General features: G+C 45.0%; 1 protein-coding gene across 1 annotated transcript in view; it reads right to left on the bottom strand.

Annotated features, from left to right (window-relative positions):
• The window catches only part of LOC120042774 (dynactin subunit 1-like), a 65,622-nt gene that overhangs the window by 19,429 nt on the left and 24,688 nt on the right, over positions 1–21,505 (bottom strand). Inside the window, exons 9-14 of the mRNA XM_038987578.1 lie at positions 14,793–14,897; positions 8,992–9,300; positions 8,209–8,361; positions 6,824–6,984; positions 5,911–6,148; positions 4,918–5,130 (exon numbers count right to left, since the gene is read on the bottom strand). Coding sequence (XP_038843506.1) covers positions 4,918–5,130; positions 5,911–6,148; positions 6,824–6,984; positions 8,209–8,361; positions 8,992–9,300; positions 14,793–14,897 — 1,179 coding nt within the window. The remainder of the gene's footprint in view (positions 1–4,917; positions 5,131–5,910; positions 6,149–6,823; positions 6,985–8,208; positions 8,362–8,991; positions 9,301–14,792; positions 14,898–21,505) is intronic.

The following is a 21,505-nucleotide window of genomic DNA, read 5'->3' as shown; positions in this document are numbered from 1 at the left end:
TTACTTTTTCCTGAGGCCCATTCCGATGAATTAACAGACATCGCGTTAATGATTACGAGGAGAGATGTTATAGTTTACAGTCAGTTAACTTGACCTGATTACGAGGAGAGATGTTATAGTTTACAGTCCGCTAACTTGACCTGATTACGAGGAGAGATGTTATAGTTTACAGTCAGCTAACTTGACCTGATTACGAGGAGAGATGTTATAGTTTACAGTCTGCTAACTTGACCTGATTACGAGGAGAGATGTTATAGTTTACAGTCCGCTAACTTGACCTGATTACGAGGAGAGATGTTATAGTTTACAGTCAGCTAACTTGACCTGATTACGAGGAGAGATGTTATAGTTTACAGTCCGCTAACTTGACCTGATTACGAGGAGAGATGTTATAGTTTACAGTCAGCTAACTTGACCTGATTACGAGGAGAGATGTTATAGTTTACAGTCCGCTAACTTGACCTGATTACGAGGAGAGATGTTATTGTTTTAAAAAAGGGGCCATTGTTCTACTTACTACAGTAGTAAGTTAAAACCTCTCTTGTTTACATTTAGCTAGTCGTTTGACTAACATTTATTTGGTATGTTGACACTTATTTCTTTAAATGCAAGGGGACTGAAAAACGATCTTAAAATGAAAGCCATACTATTATTTTGTAAAGGGAAAATAATATCTAATTGCACTTTTCTTCAAGAGATGCAATTAAGTGCCGAGGACATAAAGTTTTGGACTAATCAAATGGGCGATAAAACCTTCTTCAGTCACTGTTCCACATGTTTATTTAACCTTTATTTAACTAGGCAAGTCAGTTAAGAACACATTCTTATTTTCAATGACGGCCTAGGAACAGTGGGTTAACTGCCTTGTTCAGGGGAACGGTGGGTTAACTGCCTTGTTCAGGGGCAGAACGACAGATTTGTACCTTGTCAGCTCGGGGATTTGAACTTGCAACCTTTCGGTTACTAGTCCATCACTCTAACCACTAGGCTACCCTGCTGCCCAATAACAAACACGAAAGAGGCGGAGCGTAGTCATTGGTTGTGTTGAATCTGGAGGAGTCTTTTCATTAAGATTTATAGTTACGACAACGAACGGCAAAAAAATAAATAAACTGAACTCTGTTGGAAAATGTGTCAAATCTAAAATCGGAGACTGTCAGGAAACGTTTCACGCTGACAGCAGTATTATTTAATGACGAATGGTTAGACAGATCACCAACGTTCTCTGTTTCCCGTCACAATGTCATTTTCACCTTTTTGTTGCTATGCCCATGTGCTTACTGATACCTGGACATACTTAAGCCTTGACATAGTAAAATTATCTCGGTTTTTAAACCCATTGCATCTCACGCTTCTGGAATTTACCATTGGTTAGTTTCTAGTGTTTTGATTTAGAATGTATTTCAGAAGTTCCCATGTCCGCTGTCCCATTAACAGACGATGTAATTATCTCATTACACCTAAAAGGGGTTTGCAATAATGGCTACTGGAAGTTTAATTCAAAATCTTCTTAATTACCAGGACATGGATGGCCTTACTGCAAACTTTTACAAGCATTTCTGGGAAAACCTTAGATTTGTGGAAATCCTTACAGATTATATACTCCCTACCACTAATGAAACACAGTGTAATAATCTTAATTCCCAAACCTGGAAAAGATCCCCCAATTCTTGGATAACAAGAATTCATTCACCCACCTGTCGACAGATTGTTAACCTATGTTAACACAAATCACCTTAAGGAAGGTATAGAACAAGTCATCAGCGAAGCACAATATTTGTTTCATGACAGGTAGATCAATTTACAACTACATAAAATGAGTTTTAGACCTAATTGAAAACAGAAACCTACTTGAAAACAGAGACCTACTTGAAAACAGAGACCTACTTGAAAACAGAGACCTACTTGGAAACAGAGACCTAATTGAAAACAGAAACCTACTTGAAAACAGAAACCTACTTGGAAACAGAAACCTACTTGAAAACAGAAACCTACTTGAAAACAGAGACCAACTTGAAAACAGAGACCTACTTGAAAACAGAGACCTACTTGAAAACAGAGACCTAATTGAAAACAGAGACCTACATGAAAACAGAGACCTACTTGGAAGTAGAGACCTACTTGAAAACAGAAACCTACTTGAAAACAGAAACCTACTTGAAAACAGAGACCTAATTGAAAACAGAGACCTACATGAAAACAGAAACCTACTTGGAAACAGAGACCTACTTGAAAACAGAGACCTACTTGAAAACAGAGACCTACATGAAAACAGAGACCTACATGAAAACAGAAACCTACTTGAAAACAGAGACCTACTTGAAAACAGAGACCTACTTGAAAACAGAGACCTACTTGAAAACAGAAACCTACATGAAAACAGAGACCTACATGAAAACAGAGACCTACTTGAAAACAGAGACCTACTTGAAAACAGAGACCTACTTGAAAACAGAAACCTACTTGAAAACAGAAACCTACTTGAAAACAGAAACCTACTTGAAAACAGAGACCTACTTGAAAACAGAGACCTACTTGAAAACAGAGACCTACTTGAAAACAGAAACCTACTTGAAAACAGAGACCTACTTGAAAACAGAAACCTACTTGAAAACAGAGACCTACTTGAAAACAGAGACCTACATGAAAACAGAGACCTACATGAAAACAGAGACCTACTTGAAAACAGAGACCTACATGAAAACAGAGACCTACTTGAAAACAGAAACCTACTTGAAAACAGAGACCTACCTCAAAACAGAGACCTACCTGAAAACAGAGACCTACTTGAAAACAGAGACCTACTTGAAAACAGAGACCTACTTGAAAACAGAGACCTACTTGAAAACAGAGACCTACTTGAAAACAGAAACCTACTTGAAAACAGAGACCTACTTGAGAAGTATCCCTAGAGAAGTGTTTAAGAAAGTGGGCGGATTTTTAGAAAGACATTTTATACGGTCGAATATAAATGTAATCTTCTGGGTACTTGAACTATTTGGTTTTTGGGGGATAAGTTTATAGATTTGATCAAAGCCTGCTACCAGACATAAATATCTCCTGTGTCATTAACAGGTGGGCACATCACCTCGTTTAGAAGTTAAACTTGGTAATTATACAAGTTTGTTCAGTTAGTCGACATTATGGAGGCTGAGATGCTGGCTATTCAGCTGAAGAACTGTAATGATGTAGGGGGAAAAGCTAACCAGTTAGCCAACTAGCTGGGTACTGACATCTCAGTTAACCAACTAGCTGGGTACTGACATCTCAGTTAGCCAACTAGCTGGGTACTGACATCTCAGTTAGCCAACAGCTGGGTACTGACATCTCAGTTAGCCAACAGCTGGGTACTGACATCTCAGTTAGCCAACTAGCTGGGTACTGACATCTCAGTTAGCCAACTAGCTGGGTACTGACATCTCAGTTAGCCAACTAGCTGGGTACTGACATCTCAGTTAGCCAACTAGCTGGGTACTGACATCTCAGTTAGCCAACTAGCTGGGTACTGACATCTCAGTTAGCCAACAGCTGGGTACTGACATCTCAGTTAGCCAACTAGCTGGGTACTGACATCTCAGTTAGCCAACTAGCTGGGTACTGACATCTCAGTTAGCCAACAGCTGGGTACTGACATCTCAGTTAGCCAACAGCTGGGTACTGACATCTCAGTTAGCCAACTCAGTTAGCCAACAGCTGGGTACTGACATCTCAGTTAGCCAACTCAGTTAGCCAACAGCTGGGTACTGACATCTCAGTTAGCTGAAGACACCACAGTCTTTAAAAAAATTTTTTTTTACTTTTATTTAACTAGGCAAGTCAGTTAAGAACAAATTCTTATTTTCAATGACGGCCTAGGAACAGTGGGTTAACTGCCTTGTTCAGGGGCAGAACGACAGATCTTTACCTTGTCAGCTCGGGGATTCGAACTTGCAACCTTTCGGTTATTAGTCCAACACTCTAAACCACTAGGCTACGCCGCCGCCCCACTTCATTAAAAATGAACATCAAATTCCATTTTTTTGATTTTTATATCCCAGTTATAGCAGAGGTAAATTACTGTATCTAGGTATTAACATCACCAAAGATGATGATACAAGTGACAAAATGAATGTGTTTTAATCGAAACCAGGAGTGTAAGTTCAGGCTGAACATTTGACTTCAAAGAGATCTTTCCATTTTAGTCACGTGTACTCTGCCTTTATGAAAGACTTCCCCCAACTTTACTGTTTTCCAACATGAATTACAAATGTATACAGAATCCAGAGTTACAGCCTTTAAAAAGCTAGAATTTTTTTTTTTTTTAAACGGCCTACAGTATTTGGCATCGATATGAGTCAGAATTGACTACAAAGTGTAAACAGGATAATTTTGGTCATAAAGTCAGTCTGGTCTAACATGGAGTTTACAACGTGTGTGTGTCACAATGGGTAAATGAAGGTTGGCTTTTGAATTTGCTCTCTATCCAAATGCATAGACAGTGAGACAGACCTGCCCAGCAGCTCCGACTTTGTTTTCACGAGACAACACGTTGCATATTTGTTAACTTGAGAAATACTGCACCATACCATACCTTAGTTAGATGTAAAATTGCGCAAAATATTGTATTATTTTCTATATAAATTCTGCTCAAGCCTCTGTCTATATGATATTGTGCCAAAACTGTGGCCAGTCTCTACCCGCTGTAACCCTAACCAAGAGTGCAGCTCAGTTAAACTGATTGGTTACCTGCTGTAGGAAGGTGAGTGCTGATTGGTTACCTGCTGTAGGAAGGTGAGTGCTGATTGGTTACCTGCTGTAGGAAGGTGAGTGCTGATTGGTTACCTGCTGTAGGAAGGTGAGTGCTGATTGGTTACCTGCTGTAGGAAGGTGAGTGCTGATTGGTTACCTGCTGTAGGAAGGTGAGTGCTGATTGGTTACCTGCTGTAGGAAGGTGAGTGCAGCAGGTATCCCAGGTACGTCCGTACCAGGCATGCGTCGGCGGATCTTCTTACAGAACTGTCTGATGTCAGAACAGGAAGTCTCTAGATCCTTCAGCAGCACGGCCAGGTCCGTCTTCTCCTGCCCTGTGTGTAGGAACGCACGCAAACGACCAACCTCCACACACATACAGTCCAACGCACTCTGGGTAAACTACAGACAGGGAGAGAGGGGGGAGAAGAGGGAAAGAAAGAGAGATAGCAGGAGGGAGGGGGCAGGGGGTCGAAAGAGAGAGAGATAGCGGGGGAGGGAGGGGAGGAGAAAGAGGGAGAGAAAGATAGCAGGAGGAGGGAGCAGGGGGTCGAAAGAGAGAGAGATAGCGGGGGAGGGAGGGGAGGAGAAAGAGGGAGAGAAAGATAGCAGGAGGAGGGAGCAGGAGGTCGAAAGAGAGAGAGATAGCGGGAGAGGGAGGGGGCGAAAGAGAGGGAGAGATAACGGGAGGGAGGGAGAGAAAGAGAGAGATATAGTGGGAGAGGGAGGTGGGGGAAGAGGGAGAGAAAGAGAGATATAGTGGGAGAGGGAGGTGGGGGAAGAGAGAGAGATAACGGGAGAGGGAGGGGGGAGAAAGAGGGAGAGAAAGATAGCAGGAGAGGGAGGGGGAGAAAGATGGGGAGAGAGATAGAGGGAGGGGGGAGAGGGAGAGAGAGAGATAGCAGGAGAGGGAGGAGGGGGAGAAAGAGAGATAGCAGGAGAGGGAGGGGGGAGAAAGAGATGGGGGGAGAGAGATATAGCAGGAGAGGGAGAGGGGGGAGAAAGAGGGAGAGAGAGAGAGAGATAGCAGGAGAGGGAGCGTGTCAGAAGATGTCACGTGGAGATACATCCACTGTAGTTAAAGGAACCCACTAGGTTTTAACAACATCCTTCCAGTCAGATTTTGACCTGTGACTTAAAAGTTTTGGCATTGAACACACTTGGAATAAAGATTCTAGGTACCCTGATGTGATCAGCCAGGTGCATGGTGCAGTCTTCTGTCTGCTCTGCCAGGTGGATACTGTACAGGTGCTGGTAGTATTTGATGGCCTTGGTGAGTGGCGCCACATTCACCGTCTCATCCAGCTGGTCTTTGTGCAGCAGGTCAATCAGGAAGTCCAGGGAACGTTCGTGCACGCCCATCTCCGGGTACAGCGTCCCGATCTTCTGATATACCTCCACGCTGCATTGGTTCAGCGCTCTAACACACACACACACACACACACACAGTAGTTGAGTGAGATCTTTCCATGTTGAATGCAGTGTAGTTAAAGAGAAAAGAATGTGACTAAACTTACTGTTCATATTTATGTAATGTAGCAGACTGATTTACTGTTCATATTTATGTAATGTAGCAGACTGACTTACTGTTCATATTTATGTAATGTAGCAGACTGACTTAGTGTTCATATTTATGTAATGTAGCAGACTGACTTACTGTTCATATTTATGTAATGTAGCAGACTGACTTACTGTTCATATTTATGTAATGTAGCAGACTGACTTAGTGTTCATATTTATGTAATGTAGCAGACTGACTTACTGTTCATATTTATGTAGTGTAGCAGACTGACTTAGTGTTCATATTTATGTAATGTAGCAGACTGACTTACTGTTCATATTTATGTAATGTAGCAGACTGACTTACTGTTCATATTTATGTAGTGTAGCAGACTGACTTAGTGTTCATATTTATGTAATGTAGCAGACTGACTTAATGTAGCAGACTGACTTACTGCTCATATTTATGTAATGTAGCAGACTGACTTACTGCTCATATTTATGTAGTGTAGCAGACTGACTTACTGCTCATATTTATGTAATGTAGCAGACTGACTTACTGCTCATATTTATGTAGTGTAGCAGACTGACTTACTGCTCATATTTATGTAGTGTAGCCTGTAGTAGACTGAGAGAGTAGACGAGTCCAGCAGCAAAGCTCAGCTGTTCCCCAGCCGCTCCTCTCATGCCGCTCCTCTCCACACAGTTGTCACTCAGATCAAACTTCTCCTGGGCCTGCTTGCTGATCAGCTCCGCCTGGGGACGCAGGCACACATATAACTGGCGGGATTTAAACCCGGGCTCTCCGCCTGCTTGCTGATCAGCTCCGCCTGGGGACGCAGGCACACATATAACTGGCGGGATTTATACCCGGGCTCTCCGCCTGCTTGCTGATCAGCTCCGCCTGGGGACGCAGGCACACATATAACTGGCGGGATTTAAACCTGGCTCTCCCACGAGAGAAACCAATGTGTTGACCGTTAGACCAAAAGGACATGACCTTTTTTTTGGCCCAGGACCAACGCTCATTTTGAAATCGCAGGCGGAGTTACCTCATCCCGTGACTATGAGCAACTATGACCCACTCATGTCCGGTACACACACACAGACCTCAAATTTAGCAGGCCTCATCATGTTTGAAGACAAACAAACCCCTTTCAAAGATAACAACAATGTGGGGACCTATCAGCAGCAATGTGGGGACCTATGAGCAGCAATGTGGGGACCTATGAGCAGCAATGTGGGGACCTATGAGCAGCAATGTGGGGACCTATGAGCAGCAATGTGAGGACCTATGAGCAGCAATGTGAGGACCTATGAGCAGCAATGTGGGGACCTATGAGCAGCAATGTGGGGACCTATGAGCAGCAATGTGGGGACCTATGAGCAGCAATGTGGGGACCTATGAGCAGCAACGTGGGGACCTATCAGCGGCAATGTGGGGACCTATGAGCGGCAACGTGGGGACCTATGAGCGGCAACGTGGGGACCTATGAGCGGCAACGTGGGGACCTATGAGCAGCAATGTGGGGACCTATGAGCAGCAATGTGGGGACCTATGAGCAGCAATGTGGGGACCTATGAGCAGCAATGTGGGGACCTATGAGCAGCAATGTGGGGACCTATCAGCGGCAATGTGGGGACCTATGAGCAGCAATATGAGGACCTATCAGCGGCAACGTGGGGACCTATGAGCAGCAATGTGGGGACCTATGAGCAGCAATGTGGGGACCTATGAGCAGCAATGTGGGGACCTATGAGCAGCAATGTGGGGACCTATGAGCAGCAATATGAGGACCTATGAGCAGCAATGTGAGGACCTATGAGCAGCAATGTGGGGACCTATGAGCAGCAATGTGGGGACCTATGAGCAGCAATGTGGGGACCTATGAGCAGCAATGTGGGGACCTATGAGCAGCAATGTGCCTATGAGCAGCAATGTGTGGACCTATGACAGAACACACAGCTCTCTCTCTCTACCTTGAAGATGAGTCTTGGTATGAGCAGAAGCACCAGAATACAGTCGTGGTCTCCTCCATGACGTAGGAAGGAGTCGGGCATGAAGGATGTGAGGAGAGACACCTGTCTGTTAGCCTGGCCCACTTCCATCTTCCTCAGCTCCATTTCTATGGCCTGGAGACACACACACACAGAGACACACACACAGAGAGAGACACACAGAGAGAGAGACACACACACACACACACACACACACACAGAGAGACACACACACAAACACAGAGACACACACACAGAGAGAGACACACATACACAAGAACACACACACAGAGACACACACACACGCACACAGGGAGACACACACACACACAGAGACACAGAGAGAGAGACACACACACACACACACACACACACAGAGACACAGAGAGAGAGACACAGCAAGAGAGGGAGAGAGAGAGATACACACAGAGAAAGACACAGAGAGAGACACAGAGAGAGAGACACACAGAGAGAGACACACAGAGAGACACACACAGAGAGAAACACACAGAGAGACACACACAGAGAGAGACACATACAGACACAGAGAGAGACACACACGCAAAAACAGATAGTTTAGACTACACCAATGCATTTTTCACCGCGTATTTCAGGCTGCTAGTTGACAGGTAGTCATGGTACTGTTGTGGACGGGACACTGTCGACCAGGGCACTGTGTACAGCTCACCTTTTATATGCTGATTTTTCCCTGTGTATTTTAGTGCCGCTCTTCTGAAAGTGCACAGGGCACTGTGTACAGCTCACCTTGGCATAGGCCTTAGTCTCAGCAAACTTGATCTTGAAGTCAAACATCTCAGCTGGAGGTTGTTGCTGTTGCTCAGCTGTGGCTTCCTGTTGGCTGGTCAGCTCTCTGTTCACCTCCTGCAGGTGAGCGGTCAGCTCGCGGTACTTCTTGATGGTCTGTTGATAGTCAGCTACGGTCTCCTGAGCAGCCTCCACTCGTTTCTCCGCCTCCCTGACCCTGCCTCCGCCCAGATCCAGCATCTCTCTGAGCTCCAGCTCCGTCTCTCTGGCGTTCTCCTGCAGCTCGTCGTTCATTTCATTGATGGCTTCCTGTAGAAACAGACCAATCACAGAGCACAAAGGTCACGCTTACGTGTTGTTTTTGTAGAGCAAAAAAACGCGTCAGTGAAGGTACTACGCTGTGTACAGACCCAATCTTTTTCTTAAACTGTATTGTTGGTTAAGGGCTCGTAAGTAAGCATTACACTGTGAGGTCTACTACACTTGTTGTATTCAGCATTTCACTGTGAGGTCTACTACACCTGTTGTATTCAGCATTTCACTGTGAGGTCTACTACACCTGTTGTATTCAGCATTACACTGTGAGGTCTACTACACCTGTTGTATTCAGCATTACACTGTGAGGTCTACTACACCTGTTGTATTCAGCATTACACTGTGAGGTCTACTACACCTGTTGTATTCAGCATTACACTGTGAGGTCTACTACACCTGATGTATTCAGCATTACACTGTGAGGTCTACTACACCTGTTGTATTCAGCATTACACTGTGAGGTCTACTACACCTGTTGTATTCAGCATTACACTGTGAGGTCTACTACACCTGTTGTATTCAGCATTACACTGTGAGGTCTACTACACCTGTTGTATTCAGCATTTCACTGTGAGGTCTACTACACCTGTTGTATTCAGCATTACATTGTGAGGTCTACTACACCTGTTGTATTCAGCATTTCACTGTGAGGTCTACTACACCTGTTGTATTCAGCATTTCACTGTGAGGTCTACTACACCTGTTGTATTCAGCATTACACTATGAGGTCTACTACACCTGTTGTATTCGGCGCATGTGACTAATACAATATGATTTGATACCGAATTCATAACAGTTATGAAAATAAACAGTTCATGGTGGGAAAAAATGTATCTGGTAAAAGGCCGACATTTGGACTTTCCAATAAAAAAAAACTGTCACATGACAATAGAAATGGAATCACTGATTTTCGAAACACAAAGCCTCTATGATTAAAGGGATGGGAGTCCATCTGTTACTGGGCTCTCACCATCATTATTCACATAATTCGAAAAGTATTCGGAAAAGTAATCAGACCTCTTGACTTTTTCCACATTTTGTTACGTTACAGCCTTATTCAAAAATAGATTAAATAGTTTTTTTTCTGTCTCATCTATCTACACACAATACCCCATAATGACATCACAATACCCCATAATGACATCACAATACCCCATAATGACATCACAATACCCCATAATGACATCACAATACCCAATTATGACGTCACAATACCCCATGACATCACAATACCCCATAATGACAAAGCAAAAACAGGTATTTAGACATTTTAGCAAATGTATTACAAATGTAAAACTGAAATATCACATTTACATACACTACCGTTCAAAAGTTTATAAAACCCACTCATTCAAGGGTTTTTCTATATTTTTACTATTTTCAACATTGTGATAATAATAGTGAAGACATCAAAACTATGAAATAACACATATGGAATCATGCGCCATCTCATCTGGTTTGGGCTTAGTGGGACTATCATATTGTTTTTCAACAGGACAATGACCCAACACACGGAGAGTGATGGAGTGCTGCAGCAGAGCCCTGGCCTCAACCAAATTGAAATGGTTTGGGATGAGTCGGAAAAGCAGCCAACTTGTACTCAGCATATGGGGGAACTCCATGGCTGTTGGAAAAGCATTCCAGGTGAAGCTGGTTGAGAGAATGCCAAGACTGTGCAAAGCTGTCATCAAGGCAAAGGGTGGCTATTTGAAGAATCTCAAATATAAAATATATTTTGATTTGTTTAACACTTTTTTGGTTACTACATGATTCCATATGTGTTATTTCATAGTGTTGATGTCTTCACTATTATTCAAACAATGTAGAAAATCGTAAAATAAAGAAAAACCCTTGAATGAGTAGGTGTTCTAAAACTTTTGAGCGGTAGTGTATGTATTCAGACCTTTTACTCAGTACTTTGTTGAAGCACCTTTGGCAGCGATTACAGCCTTGAGTCTTCTTGGGTATAACGCTACTAACTTGGCACACCTGTATTTGGGGAGTTTCTCCCATTTTTCTCTGCAGATCCTCTCAAGCTCTGTCAGGTTGGATGGGGAACGCCATTTGGCACAGCTATTTTCAGGTCTCTCCAGAGATGTTCGATCAGGTTCAAGTCCAGGCTCTGGGCGGGCCACTCAAGAACATTTAGAGACTTGTCCCGAAGCCACTCCTGCGTTGTCTTGCCTGTGTGTTTAGGGTCGTTGTCCTGTTGGAAGGTGAACCTTCGCCTTCAACTGTCAACTGTGGGACCTTATATAGACAGGTATGTGCCTTTCCAAATCATGTCCCATCAATTGAATTTACCACAGGTGAACTCCAATCAAGTTGTAGAAACATCTCAAGGATGATCAATGGAAACAGGATGCACCTGAGCTCAATTTCGAGTCTCACAGCAAAAGGTCTGAATACTTATGTAAATAATGTATTTCTGTTTTTATTTTATAAATTTGCACACGTTTCTAAAAACCTGTTTCCGCTATGTGAATTGTGTGTAGATTGATGAGGAATTGTTTTTTATGTAAGCAATTTTACAATAAGACTGTACCGTAACACAATGTGGAAAAAAGGGGAAGGGGTTTGAATACTTTCCGAATGCACTGTACACATTCAGTGACGTCACAATTATCAGCTATGTTTGATCAGCTATTGATTGATTGATTGATTGCCCATTCATTCACTGAAGTGAGCAGAGTGAGGAGAGACACATTAGTGCATGGGTAGGTAGGCCTCCAACGGAAAACATCTGAAAACAATGCTGTTTGTACTTTATGAAATTCAGACCACAGAAATACAATGTTTATCTAAAATGTCTAGGAAGTAAACCAAATTCTAATTAAACTACACATTTTACCCCGTTGAAAAGCATTGAAGATAATTTGAATTTCAGTGTACTTCCTGAATTGACTGGAATTGAAATGGAATTGAGCCCCAACCATGTCTGTCCCAGTTGGTCTGTGGTGTGCCTGTCCCAGGTGGTCTGTGGTGCGTCTGTCCCAGTTGGTCTGTGGTGCGTCTGTCCCAGTTGGTCTGTGGTGCGTCTGTCCCAGTTGGTCTGTGGTGCGTCTGTCCCAGTTGGTCTGTGGTGCGTCTGTCCCAGTTGGTCTGTGGTGCGTCTGTCCCAGTTGGTCTGTATCTGTCCCAGTTGGTCTGTGGTGCGTCTGTCCCAGTTGGTCTGTGGTGCGTCTGTCCCAGTTGGTCTGTGGTGCGTCTGTCCCAGTTGGTCTGTGGTGCGTCTGTCCCAGTTGGTCTGTGGTGCGTCTGTCCCAGTTGGTCTGTGGTGCGTCTGTCCCAGTTGGTCTGTGGTGCGTCTGTCCCAGTTGGTCTGTGGTGTGTCTGTCCCAGTTGGTCTGTGGTGTGTCTGTCCCAGTTGGTCTGTGTCTGTCCCAGTTGGTCTGTGGTGTGTCTGTCCCAGTTGGTCTGTGTCTGTCCCAGTTGGTCTGTGGTGCGTCTGTCCCAGTTGGTCTGTGGTGTGTCTGTCCCAGTTGGTCTGTGGTGCGTCTGTCCCAGTTGGTCTGTGGTGCGTCTGTCCCAGTTGGTCTGTGGTGCGTCTGTCCCAGTTGGTCTGTGGTGCGTCTGTCCCAGTTGGTCTGTGGTGCGTCTGTCCCAGTTGGTCTGTGGTGCGTCTGTCCCAGTTGGTCTGTATCTGTCCCAGTTGGTCTGTGGTGTGTCTGTCCCAGTTGGTCTGTGGTGCGTCTGTCCCAGTTGGTCTGTGGTGCGTCTGTCCCAGTTGGTCTGTGGTGCGTCTGTCCCAGTTGGTCTGTATCTGTCCCAGTTGGTCTGTGGTGCGTCTGTCCCAGTTGGTCTGTGGTGTGTCTGTCCCAGTTGGTCTGTGGTGCGTCTGTCCCAGTTGATCTGTGTCTGTCCCAGTTGGTCTGTGGTGTGTCTGTCCCAGTTGGTCTGTGTCTGTCCCAGTTGGTCTGTGGTGCGTCTGTCCCAGTTGGTCTGTGGTGCGTCTGTCCCAGTTGGTCTGTATCTGTCCCAGTTGGTCTGTGGTGCGTCTGTCCCAGGTGGTCTGTGGTGCGTCTGTCCCAGTTGGTCTGTGGTGCGTCTGTCCCAGTTGGTCTGTGGTGCGTCTGTCCCAGTTGGTCTGTGGTGCGTCTGTCCCAGTTGGTCTGTGGTGCGTCTGTCCCAGTTGGTCTGTGGTGCGTCTGTCCCAGTTGGTCTGTGGTGCGTCTGTCCCAGTTGGTCTGTATCTGTCCCAGTTGGTCTGTGGTGCGTCTGTCCCAGTTGGTCTGTGGTGCGTCTGTCCCAGTTGGTCTGTGGTGCGTCTGTCCCAGTTGGTCTGTGGTGCGTCTGTCCCAGTTGGTCTGTGGTGCGTCTGTCCCAGTTGGTCTGTGGTGCGTCTGTCCCAGTTGGTCTGTGGTGTGTCTGTCCCAGTTGGTCTGTGGTGTGTCTGTCCCAGTTGGTCTGTGGTGTGTCTGTCCCAGTTGATCTGTGTCTGTCCCAGTTGGTCTGTGGTGTGTCTGTCCCAGTTGGTCTGTGTCTGTCCCAGTTGGTCTGTGGTGCGTCTGTCCCAGTTGGTCTGTGGTGTGTCTGTCCCAGTTGGTCTGTGGTGCGTCTGTCCCAGTTGGTCTGTGGTGCGTCTGTCCCAGTTGGTCTGTGGTGCGTCTGTCCCAGTTGGTCTGTGGTGCGTCTGTCCCAGTTGGTCTGTGGTGCGTCTGTCCCAGTTGGTCTGTGGTGCGTCTGTCCCAGTTGGTCTGTATCTGTCCCAGTTGGTCTGTGGTGTGTCTGTCCCAGTTGGTCTGTGGTGCGTCTGTCCCAGTTGGTCTGTGGTGCGTCTGTCCCAGTTGGTCTGTGGTGCGTCTGTCCCAGTTGGTCTGTATCTGTCCCAGTTGGTCTGTGGTGCGTCTGTCCCAGTTGGTCTGTGGTGTGTCTGTCCCAGTTGGTCTGTGGTGCGTCTGTCCCAGTTGATCTGTGTCTGTCCCAGTTGGTCTGTGGTGTGTCTGTCCCAGTTGGTCTGTGTCTGTCCCAGTTGGTCTGTGGTGCGTCTGTCCCAGTTGGTCTGTGGTGCGTCTGTCCCAGTTGGTCTGTATCTGTCCCAGTTGGTCTGTGGTGCGTCTGTCCCAGTTGGTCTGTGGTGTGTCTGTCCCAGTTGGTCTGTGGTGCGTCTGTCCCAGTTGATCTGTGTCTGTCCCAGTTGGTCTGTGGTGTGTCTGTCCCAGTTGGTCTGTGTCTGTCCCAGTTGGTCTGTGGTGCGTCTGTCCCAGTTGGTCTGTGGTGCGTCTGTCCCAGTTGGTCTGTGGTGCGTCTGTCCCAGTTGGTCTGTGGTGTGTCTGTCCCAGTTGGTCTGTGGTGTGTCTGTCCCAGTTGGTCTCCGTCTGTCCCAGTTGGTCTGTGGTGCGTCTGTCCCAGTTGGTCTGTGGTGCGTCTGTCCCAGTTGGTCTGTATCTGTCCCAGTTGGTCTGTGGTGTGTCTGTCCCAGTTGGTCTGTGGTGTGTCTGTTGGTCTGTGTCTGTCCCAGTTGGTCTGTGGTGTGTCTGTCTTACCAGATCAACGACGGTCTCTCTCAGCTCTCTGACTTTCTCCTCCAGGTCTAGATTCCTCTCTGTCAGAGTCTCCACCATCTCCTCAGCTCCTAAAGCCCCATCCACCTGGAACACAGATCACAACACAGCCATCAGCCCCAATTACCTGGAACACAGATCACAACACAGCCATCAGCCCCATCCACCTGGAACACAGACCACAACACAGCCATCAGCCCCATCCACCTGGAACACAGATCACAACACAGCCATCAGCCCCGTCCACCTGGAACACAGACCACAACACAGCCATCAGTCTGGTGGAAAGCAGACTGAACCAGGTTTTCCTCCTGGATTTTTGCCTGTGTTTAGCTCCATTCCGTTTCTTTTTTTATCATGAAAAACTCCAGTCCTTTACGATTACAAGCATACCCATAACATGATGCAGCCACCACTATGCTTGAAAATATGGAGAGTTGAACTCAGTAATGTATTGGATTTGCCCCAAACATAACACATTTTTTGCAGTTTTACTTTAGTGCGTTGTTGAAAACAGGATGCATGTTTTGGAATATTTTTATTCTGTACAGACTTCCTTTTCCCTCTGTCATTTAGGTTAGTATTGTGGAGTAACTACAATGTTGTTGATCCATCCTCAGTTTTCTCCTATCACAGCCATTAAACTCTGTAACTGTTTTAAAGTCACCATTGGCCTCATGGTGAAATCCCTGAGCAGTTTCCTTCCTCTCCGGCAACTGAGTTAGGAAGGACACCTGTATCTTTGTAATGACTGGGTGTATTTATGCATCATCCAAAGTGTAATCAATAACTTCACCATGCTCAAAGGGATATTCAATGTTCGAAAAACATAATCCCACTTTGTCATTCTGGGGTATTGTGTGTTGGCCAGTAACAAAAATAATCTCAATTTAATCCAGTTTAGATTAAGTCTTTAAAACAAGAAAATGTGGAAAAAAGTCAAGGGGTGTGAATACTCTCTGAAGGCTCTGTAAGGCTGCAGCAAAGCTAGCCAAAGACCAATTTACTGATTGAAGTTTAAGTGTATTTTCAAATAGTAAGTAATGTAGCTGATTTGCACTGATAACACACACACTATATTAAGCAGGTTATTTATACAAGCTTTTTACAATCCAATTATAATCCAAAAGTAGTGTGAAATGCACTCATAAACAACACGTAAATGGATGCCTTTTTCTTTGTTCCTGGCGGTCTATAAAAACTCCCCGGTGTTTTCCTCCAAGGTGAAAATACTGCCTTAGCGAATGAAGATACATTGACTTATCTTTATTTATTTGATCTATTTGAGATAAAACAAAATAACAGGTTTTGATGAAAATCTCTGTCGGAATTGAAACGTTGTCTGTTTGTCTCAATATATAATAACGACAGTGTTTCAAGTGGGGCTGAACATACTGATATGGGTCTCATTTTATACTGTAGCTTTGCGCATTAAGAAATGCATGACTGAAGCCACAAACGAGAGTTGTCTTGGGGTTGTGAATCAATGTGGGTGTCTCTTGTATGCACTTTGGAAGCGTTTGTACATACCCTCTGCCTAAACAGTACACAGTTAGCCACTCACCCTTCTAGATAACTTGAAACAGTCTATAACCAGGGGGCGTTTTTTCCCCCGATAGCGATGGAATTAGGATTTACGAGTGTTGTAACGTTGCATCTGTCTTTACAACAGCCGAAGATGTATCAAGCGTTTCCGAAATCACCACGCATAGAGAACGGTCGCTAAATGCGTCGTTGGATCATGTGTCGATATAGTAGTAGTATCGAAAGAAAGGGAGCGCTGTCCTCGGATCAGCTTTCTACAATCTAATCTTACCTAATTATATAATTATAATTATTTCACAATACTGACGACGGATCAGCTCCTATTATCACCCTACGGCTGCAAATATTGAGGCGGATTATACTAATGCTTACCAAATAAAAATTCACTAAATGACTGATTTGGCACATCATTTATCACGTTAGGCTACACAGCATGAAATATATTGGGACAAATTACAGACAGTAGCCTACAAGTAGCAAAATATAACTCAATTGATTGAACATGATTAAGATAAGCATATATAAATATATATTATGCTGTTATCTCGGTTTTCATTTGAAGAATATTTTTATACATTGAGTGTTTGTATCGATTGGAAAGACGTTGGCAACGTTGTATTTGAAGTCAACTTTGTTCGGAAGATATCGGTGTCAGAGAGAGATGGATAAACCATTTGATTCTGTGTTTAGCGGAGATCTTCTGTGTACAAAGTGACGTTTGAGGGCAAAATAGCATCTAACGATGCAGGCGTTAGATTACGAGCGTTTTCAAGTGCAACGTTAATAACGATTGTTTTGGGAAACAGCTCAGAGATTTAACAATACTCCTAAGAACCTAATGATGAATTTAGCTTTTGCGAAACCGGGCCCTGGTCTTGTGTCTGGAAGTAGCTTGGGCTAGCTAGTGCTAAAGTAGGTTTCACTTTGGATAGCCTATCTCCGGGGCTAGTTAGAGACAGTCAATAAATTACACAATGTAAATGGGACAATATTTAGTTTGTATATGAATTTCTACAATTTATGGTAGGTTTGAGGTTTTTATGTCATTGTTTTCTATTTAAACGTTTGTATATTGTCCCATGTACATTGTGTAATTTACTGATGGTTCCTAACTAGCCCCATCGGGATATCCAAAGTCAAACCAAATTTACCACGGGCATTACGATCGGGTCGCGTGCAGCTGCGCTCGAAATTGATGATTACTTGGGTGCTGTTGTACCGTCTGCTTCCAGCTCACACTCTCAAACACCTAGATACCCTGAACGCAGCTCACTCTCTCAAACACCTAGATACCCTGAACGCAGCTCACTCTCTCAAACACATAGATACCCTGAACGCAGCTCACTCTCTCAAACACCTAGATACCCTGAACGCTGCTCACTCTCTCAAACACCTAGATACCCTGAACGCAGCTCACTCTCTCAAACACATAGATACCCTGAACGCAGCTCACTCTCTCAAACACCTAGATACCCTGAACGCTGCTCACTCTCTCAAACACCTAGATACCCTGAACGCAGCTCACTCTCTCAAACACATAGATACCCTGAACGCAGCTCACTCTCTCAAACACCTAGATACCCTGAACGCAGCTCACTCTCTCAAACACATAGATACCCTGAACGCAGCTCACTCTCACACACCTAGATACCCTGAACGCAGCTCACTCTCTCAAACACATAGATACCCTGAACGCAGCTCACTCTCTCCCACACCTAGATCCCCTGAACGCAGCTCACTCTCTCAAACACATAGATACCCTGAACGCAGCTCACTCTCTCAAACACCTAGATACCCTGAACGCAGCTCACTCTCTCAAACACCTAGATACCCTGAACGCAGCTCACTCTCTCAAACACCTAGATACCCTGAACGCAGCTCACTCTCTCAAACACCTAGATACCCTGAACGCAGCTCACTCTCTCAAACACCTAGATACCCTGAACGCAGCTCACTCTCTCAAACACCTAGATACCCTGAACGCAGCTCACTCTCTCAAACACCTAGATACCCTGAACGCAGCTCACTCTCTCAAACACCTAGATACCCTGAACGCAGCTCACTCTCTCAAACACCTAGATACCCTGAACGCAGCTCACTCTCTCAAACACCTAGATACCCTGAACGCAGCTCACTCTCTCAAACACCTAGATCCCCTGAACGCCGCTCACTGTCTCAAACACATAGATCCCCTGAACGCAGCTCACTCTCCAGATCCCAATCACCTGAATTCTGATCACCTGTTCACACACCTGTATGTCATTATCACACACTATTTAGTTCAGTTCTTTGCACCCCGTCACTGTGAGGTATTGTTTGTTTTGTTACACATTCTATTCGGGGCTCTGTTTATTTCTGTATTAGTCCTCCTGTGTATCGTAGTTTTTGGCCACCCTCACTAATGATGCCTTGTTGCCTATTCTCTGCCTGTACTTTTGCCTATCGGATTTCCTGTCATCAACCTCTTTGCCTGATCTCCAGGACTAGATACTAGCCTTTTCCCTGCCTGTACTGTTGCCTTTTTGGAGTCCCTGTGTATGACCTTCTGCCTGCCCCTGGACCCAGTGACCTGCCTCCTCCTGTGTATGACCTTGTGCCTGTCCCTGGACCCAGCTACCTGCCTCCTCCTGTGTATGACCTTCTGCCTGCCCCTGGACCCAGCTACCTGCCTCCTCCTGTGTATGATCTTCTGCCTGTCCCTGGACCCAGCTACCTGCCTCCACCTGTGTATGACCTTCTGCCTGTCCCTGGACCCGGTGACCTGCCTCCTCCTGTGTATGACCTTCTGCCTGTCCCTGGACCCAGCTACCTGCCTCCTCCTGTGTATGACCTTCTGCCTGTCCCTGGACCCAGCTACCTGCCTCCTCCTGTGTATGACCTTCTGCCTGTCCCTGGACCCGGTGACCTGCCTCCTCCTGTGGTTCTTTACTAATAAACACTTGCGCTTGAAACCAGCACTCAGTCTCCCATCATACTCGCTACAGGTGTGGGCATATGGGCAGGACTGAAATAAACCCAACCCAAGAAAAGCCTTAATTCCGTGACGTACAATCTTTTTCCTAATCATCTCGTAAATCTCAGTTTTAGACGAGACTGACTTTATGACCAAAATTATCCTATTTACACTTGAGTCAATTTTTACACTAGCAAAATGTTTCTGTCTCATATCAGTGGCTGTTTTCAACCAGAGAAGTTGCTTTTTTACGACTCAGTCGGTCTTTAACTAAATATGTAGAGCTTATTTATTATGTAAATGGTATATAGATAAAGACACAGTTATGGATATAAATATGTAAAGATTCAATCAGTGTAATTTCTTACTTTTTCTTTAGGTATATTCTTAAAACTGTATTGTTGGTTAAGGGCTTGTAAGTAAGCATTTCAGTGTAAGGTCTAAACCTGTTGTATTCAGCATTTCACTGTAAGGTCTACTACACCTGTTGTATTCAGCATTTCACTGTAAGGTCTACACGTGACAAATAAAAATGTAATTTGATTTGCTACACCAAACAGTACCTATCCTGTAACTTCCAGTAATGGATACCAAAAACATTTGGTTAAACCACATTATCTGGTGTAACAATCTGTAGCTGTGATTTTGGGCAGATCCATGGTAAGAAATGTGACTGTTCCTGGTGCAGAAACAATGTCTTATCGCAGAGCTCGAGTAAATGACATTACTAAGCTGCTCCTGAATGTACTACACCAAGATATGTGGGTTTTAATGACATTACTAAGCTGCTCCTGAATGGACTACGCCAGGACATTGATTATATCCTAGTCCATGTGGGTTTTAATGACATTATGAAGGGCAGCTCTGAACAGTTGAAACTGGATTTTAAAGAGCTGATTGACTCTCTGCTTGACACTAATAAAATACACATCATGTCTGGCCCTGTGCCCTCTCTGATCATACCTGGCCCTGTGCCCTCTCTGATCATATCTGGCCATGTGCCCTCTCTGATCATATCTGGCCATGTGCCCTCTCTGATCATATCTGGCCATGTGCCCTCTCTGATCATATCTGGCCCTGTGTCCTCCCTGATCATATCTGGCCCAGTGCCCTCTGATCATATCTGGCCCTGTGCCCTCTCTGATCATATCTGACCCAGTGCCCTCTCTGATCATATCTGACCCAGTGCCCTCTCTGATCATATTTGATCAGATCTCCTCTCTGATCATATCTGGCCCTGTGCCCTCTCTGATCATATCTGGCCCTGTGCCCTCTCTGATCATATCTGGCCCTGTGCCCTCTCTGATCATATCTGACCCAGTGCCCTCTCTGATCATATCTGGCCCTGTGCCCTCTCTGATCATATCTGGCCCTGTGCCCTCTCTGATCATATCTGACCCAGTGCCCTCTCTGATCATATCTGGCCCTGTGCCCTCTCTGATCATATTTGATCAGATCTCCTCTCTGATCATATCTGGCCCTGTGCCCTCTCTGATCATATTTGATCAGCTCTCCTCTCTGATCATATTTGGCCCTGTGCCCTCTCTGATCATATCTGGCCCTGTGCCCTCTCTGATCTTATCTGTCCCTGTGCCCTCTCTGATCATATTTGGCCCTGTGCCCTCTCTGATCATATCTGGCCCTGTGCCCTCTCTGAATCGTGGCATTGAACGTTTTAGCAGGATTCTTTCTCTTCACAACTGGCTACGTGATTATTGCAGCTCAATGGATGTAACTTTTGTTGACAATTTCAATATCTTTTGGAAACAAAACAAGTTTTATAAGGAGGATGGGATCCACCCAAATCATCTGGGTTCCTGGATCCTTTCACAGCATTATAAGGCTGCGTTGAGACAATGACTTATCAATGACCGAAACCCAGCTCAATTATACCCCAACCATCGTGTCGCTGAGTCATCATAATGCTTTAGCTAATGACATTATAACAGAGGCATTGGTAGAATCAATGTAAGTAACCTAATGTATGTCCCTCTAACTCAAATCAAATCAAATTGTATGAGTCACATGCGCCGAATACCTTACAGTTCAATTCTTACTTACGAGCCCCTAACCAACAGGGCAGTTTCAAAACAATACGGGTAAGAATAAGAGAGAAAAGTAACAAGTAATTAAAGAGCAGCAGTGAAAAATAACAATATATACAGGGGGGTGCCGGTACAGAGTCAATGTGTGGAGG

The sequence above is a fragment of the Salvelinus namaycush genome, unplaced genomic scaffold, assembly GCF_016432855.1.
Source record: "Salvelinus namaycush isolate Seneca unplaced genomic scaffold, SaNama_1.0 Scaffold777, whole genome shotgun sequence".
NCBI lineage: Eukaryota > Metazoa > Chordata > Actinopteri > Salmoniformes > Salmonidae > Salvelinus > Salvelinus namaycush.
The sequence above is the reverse complement of the archived record's forward strand: the minus strand, read 5'-3'. Positions and strand labels throughout refer to the sequence as shown.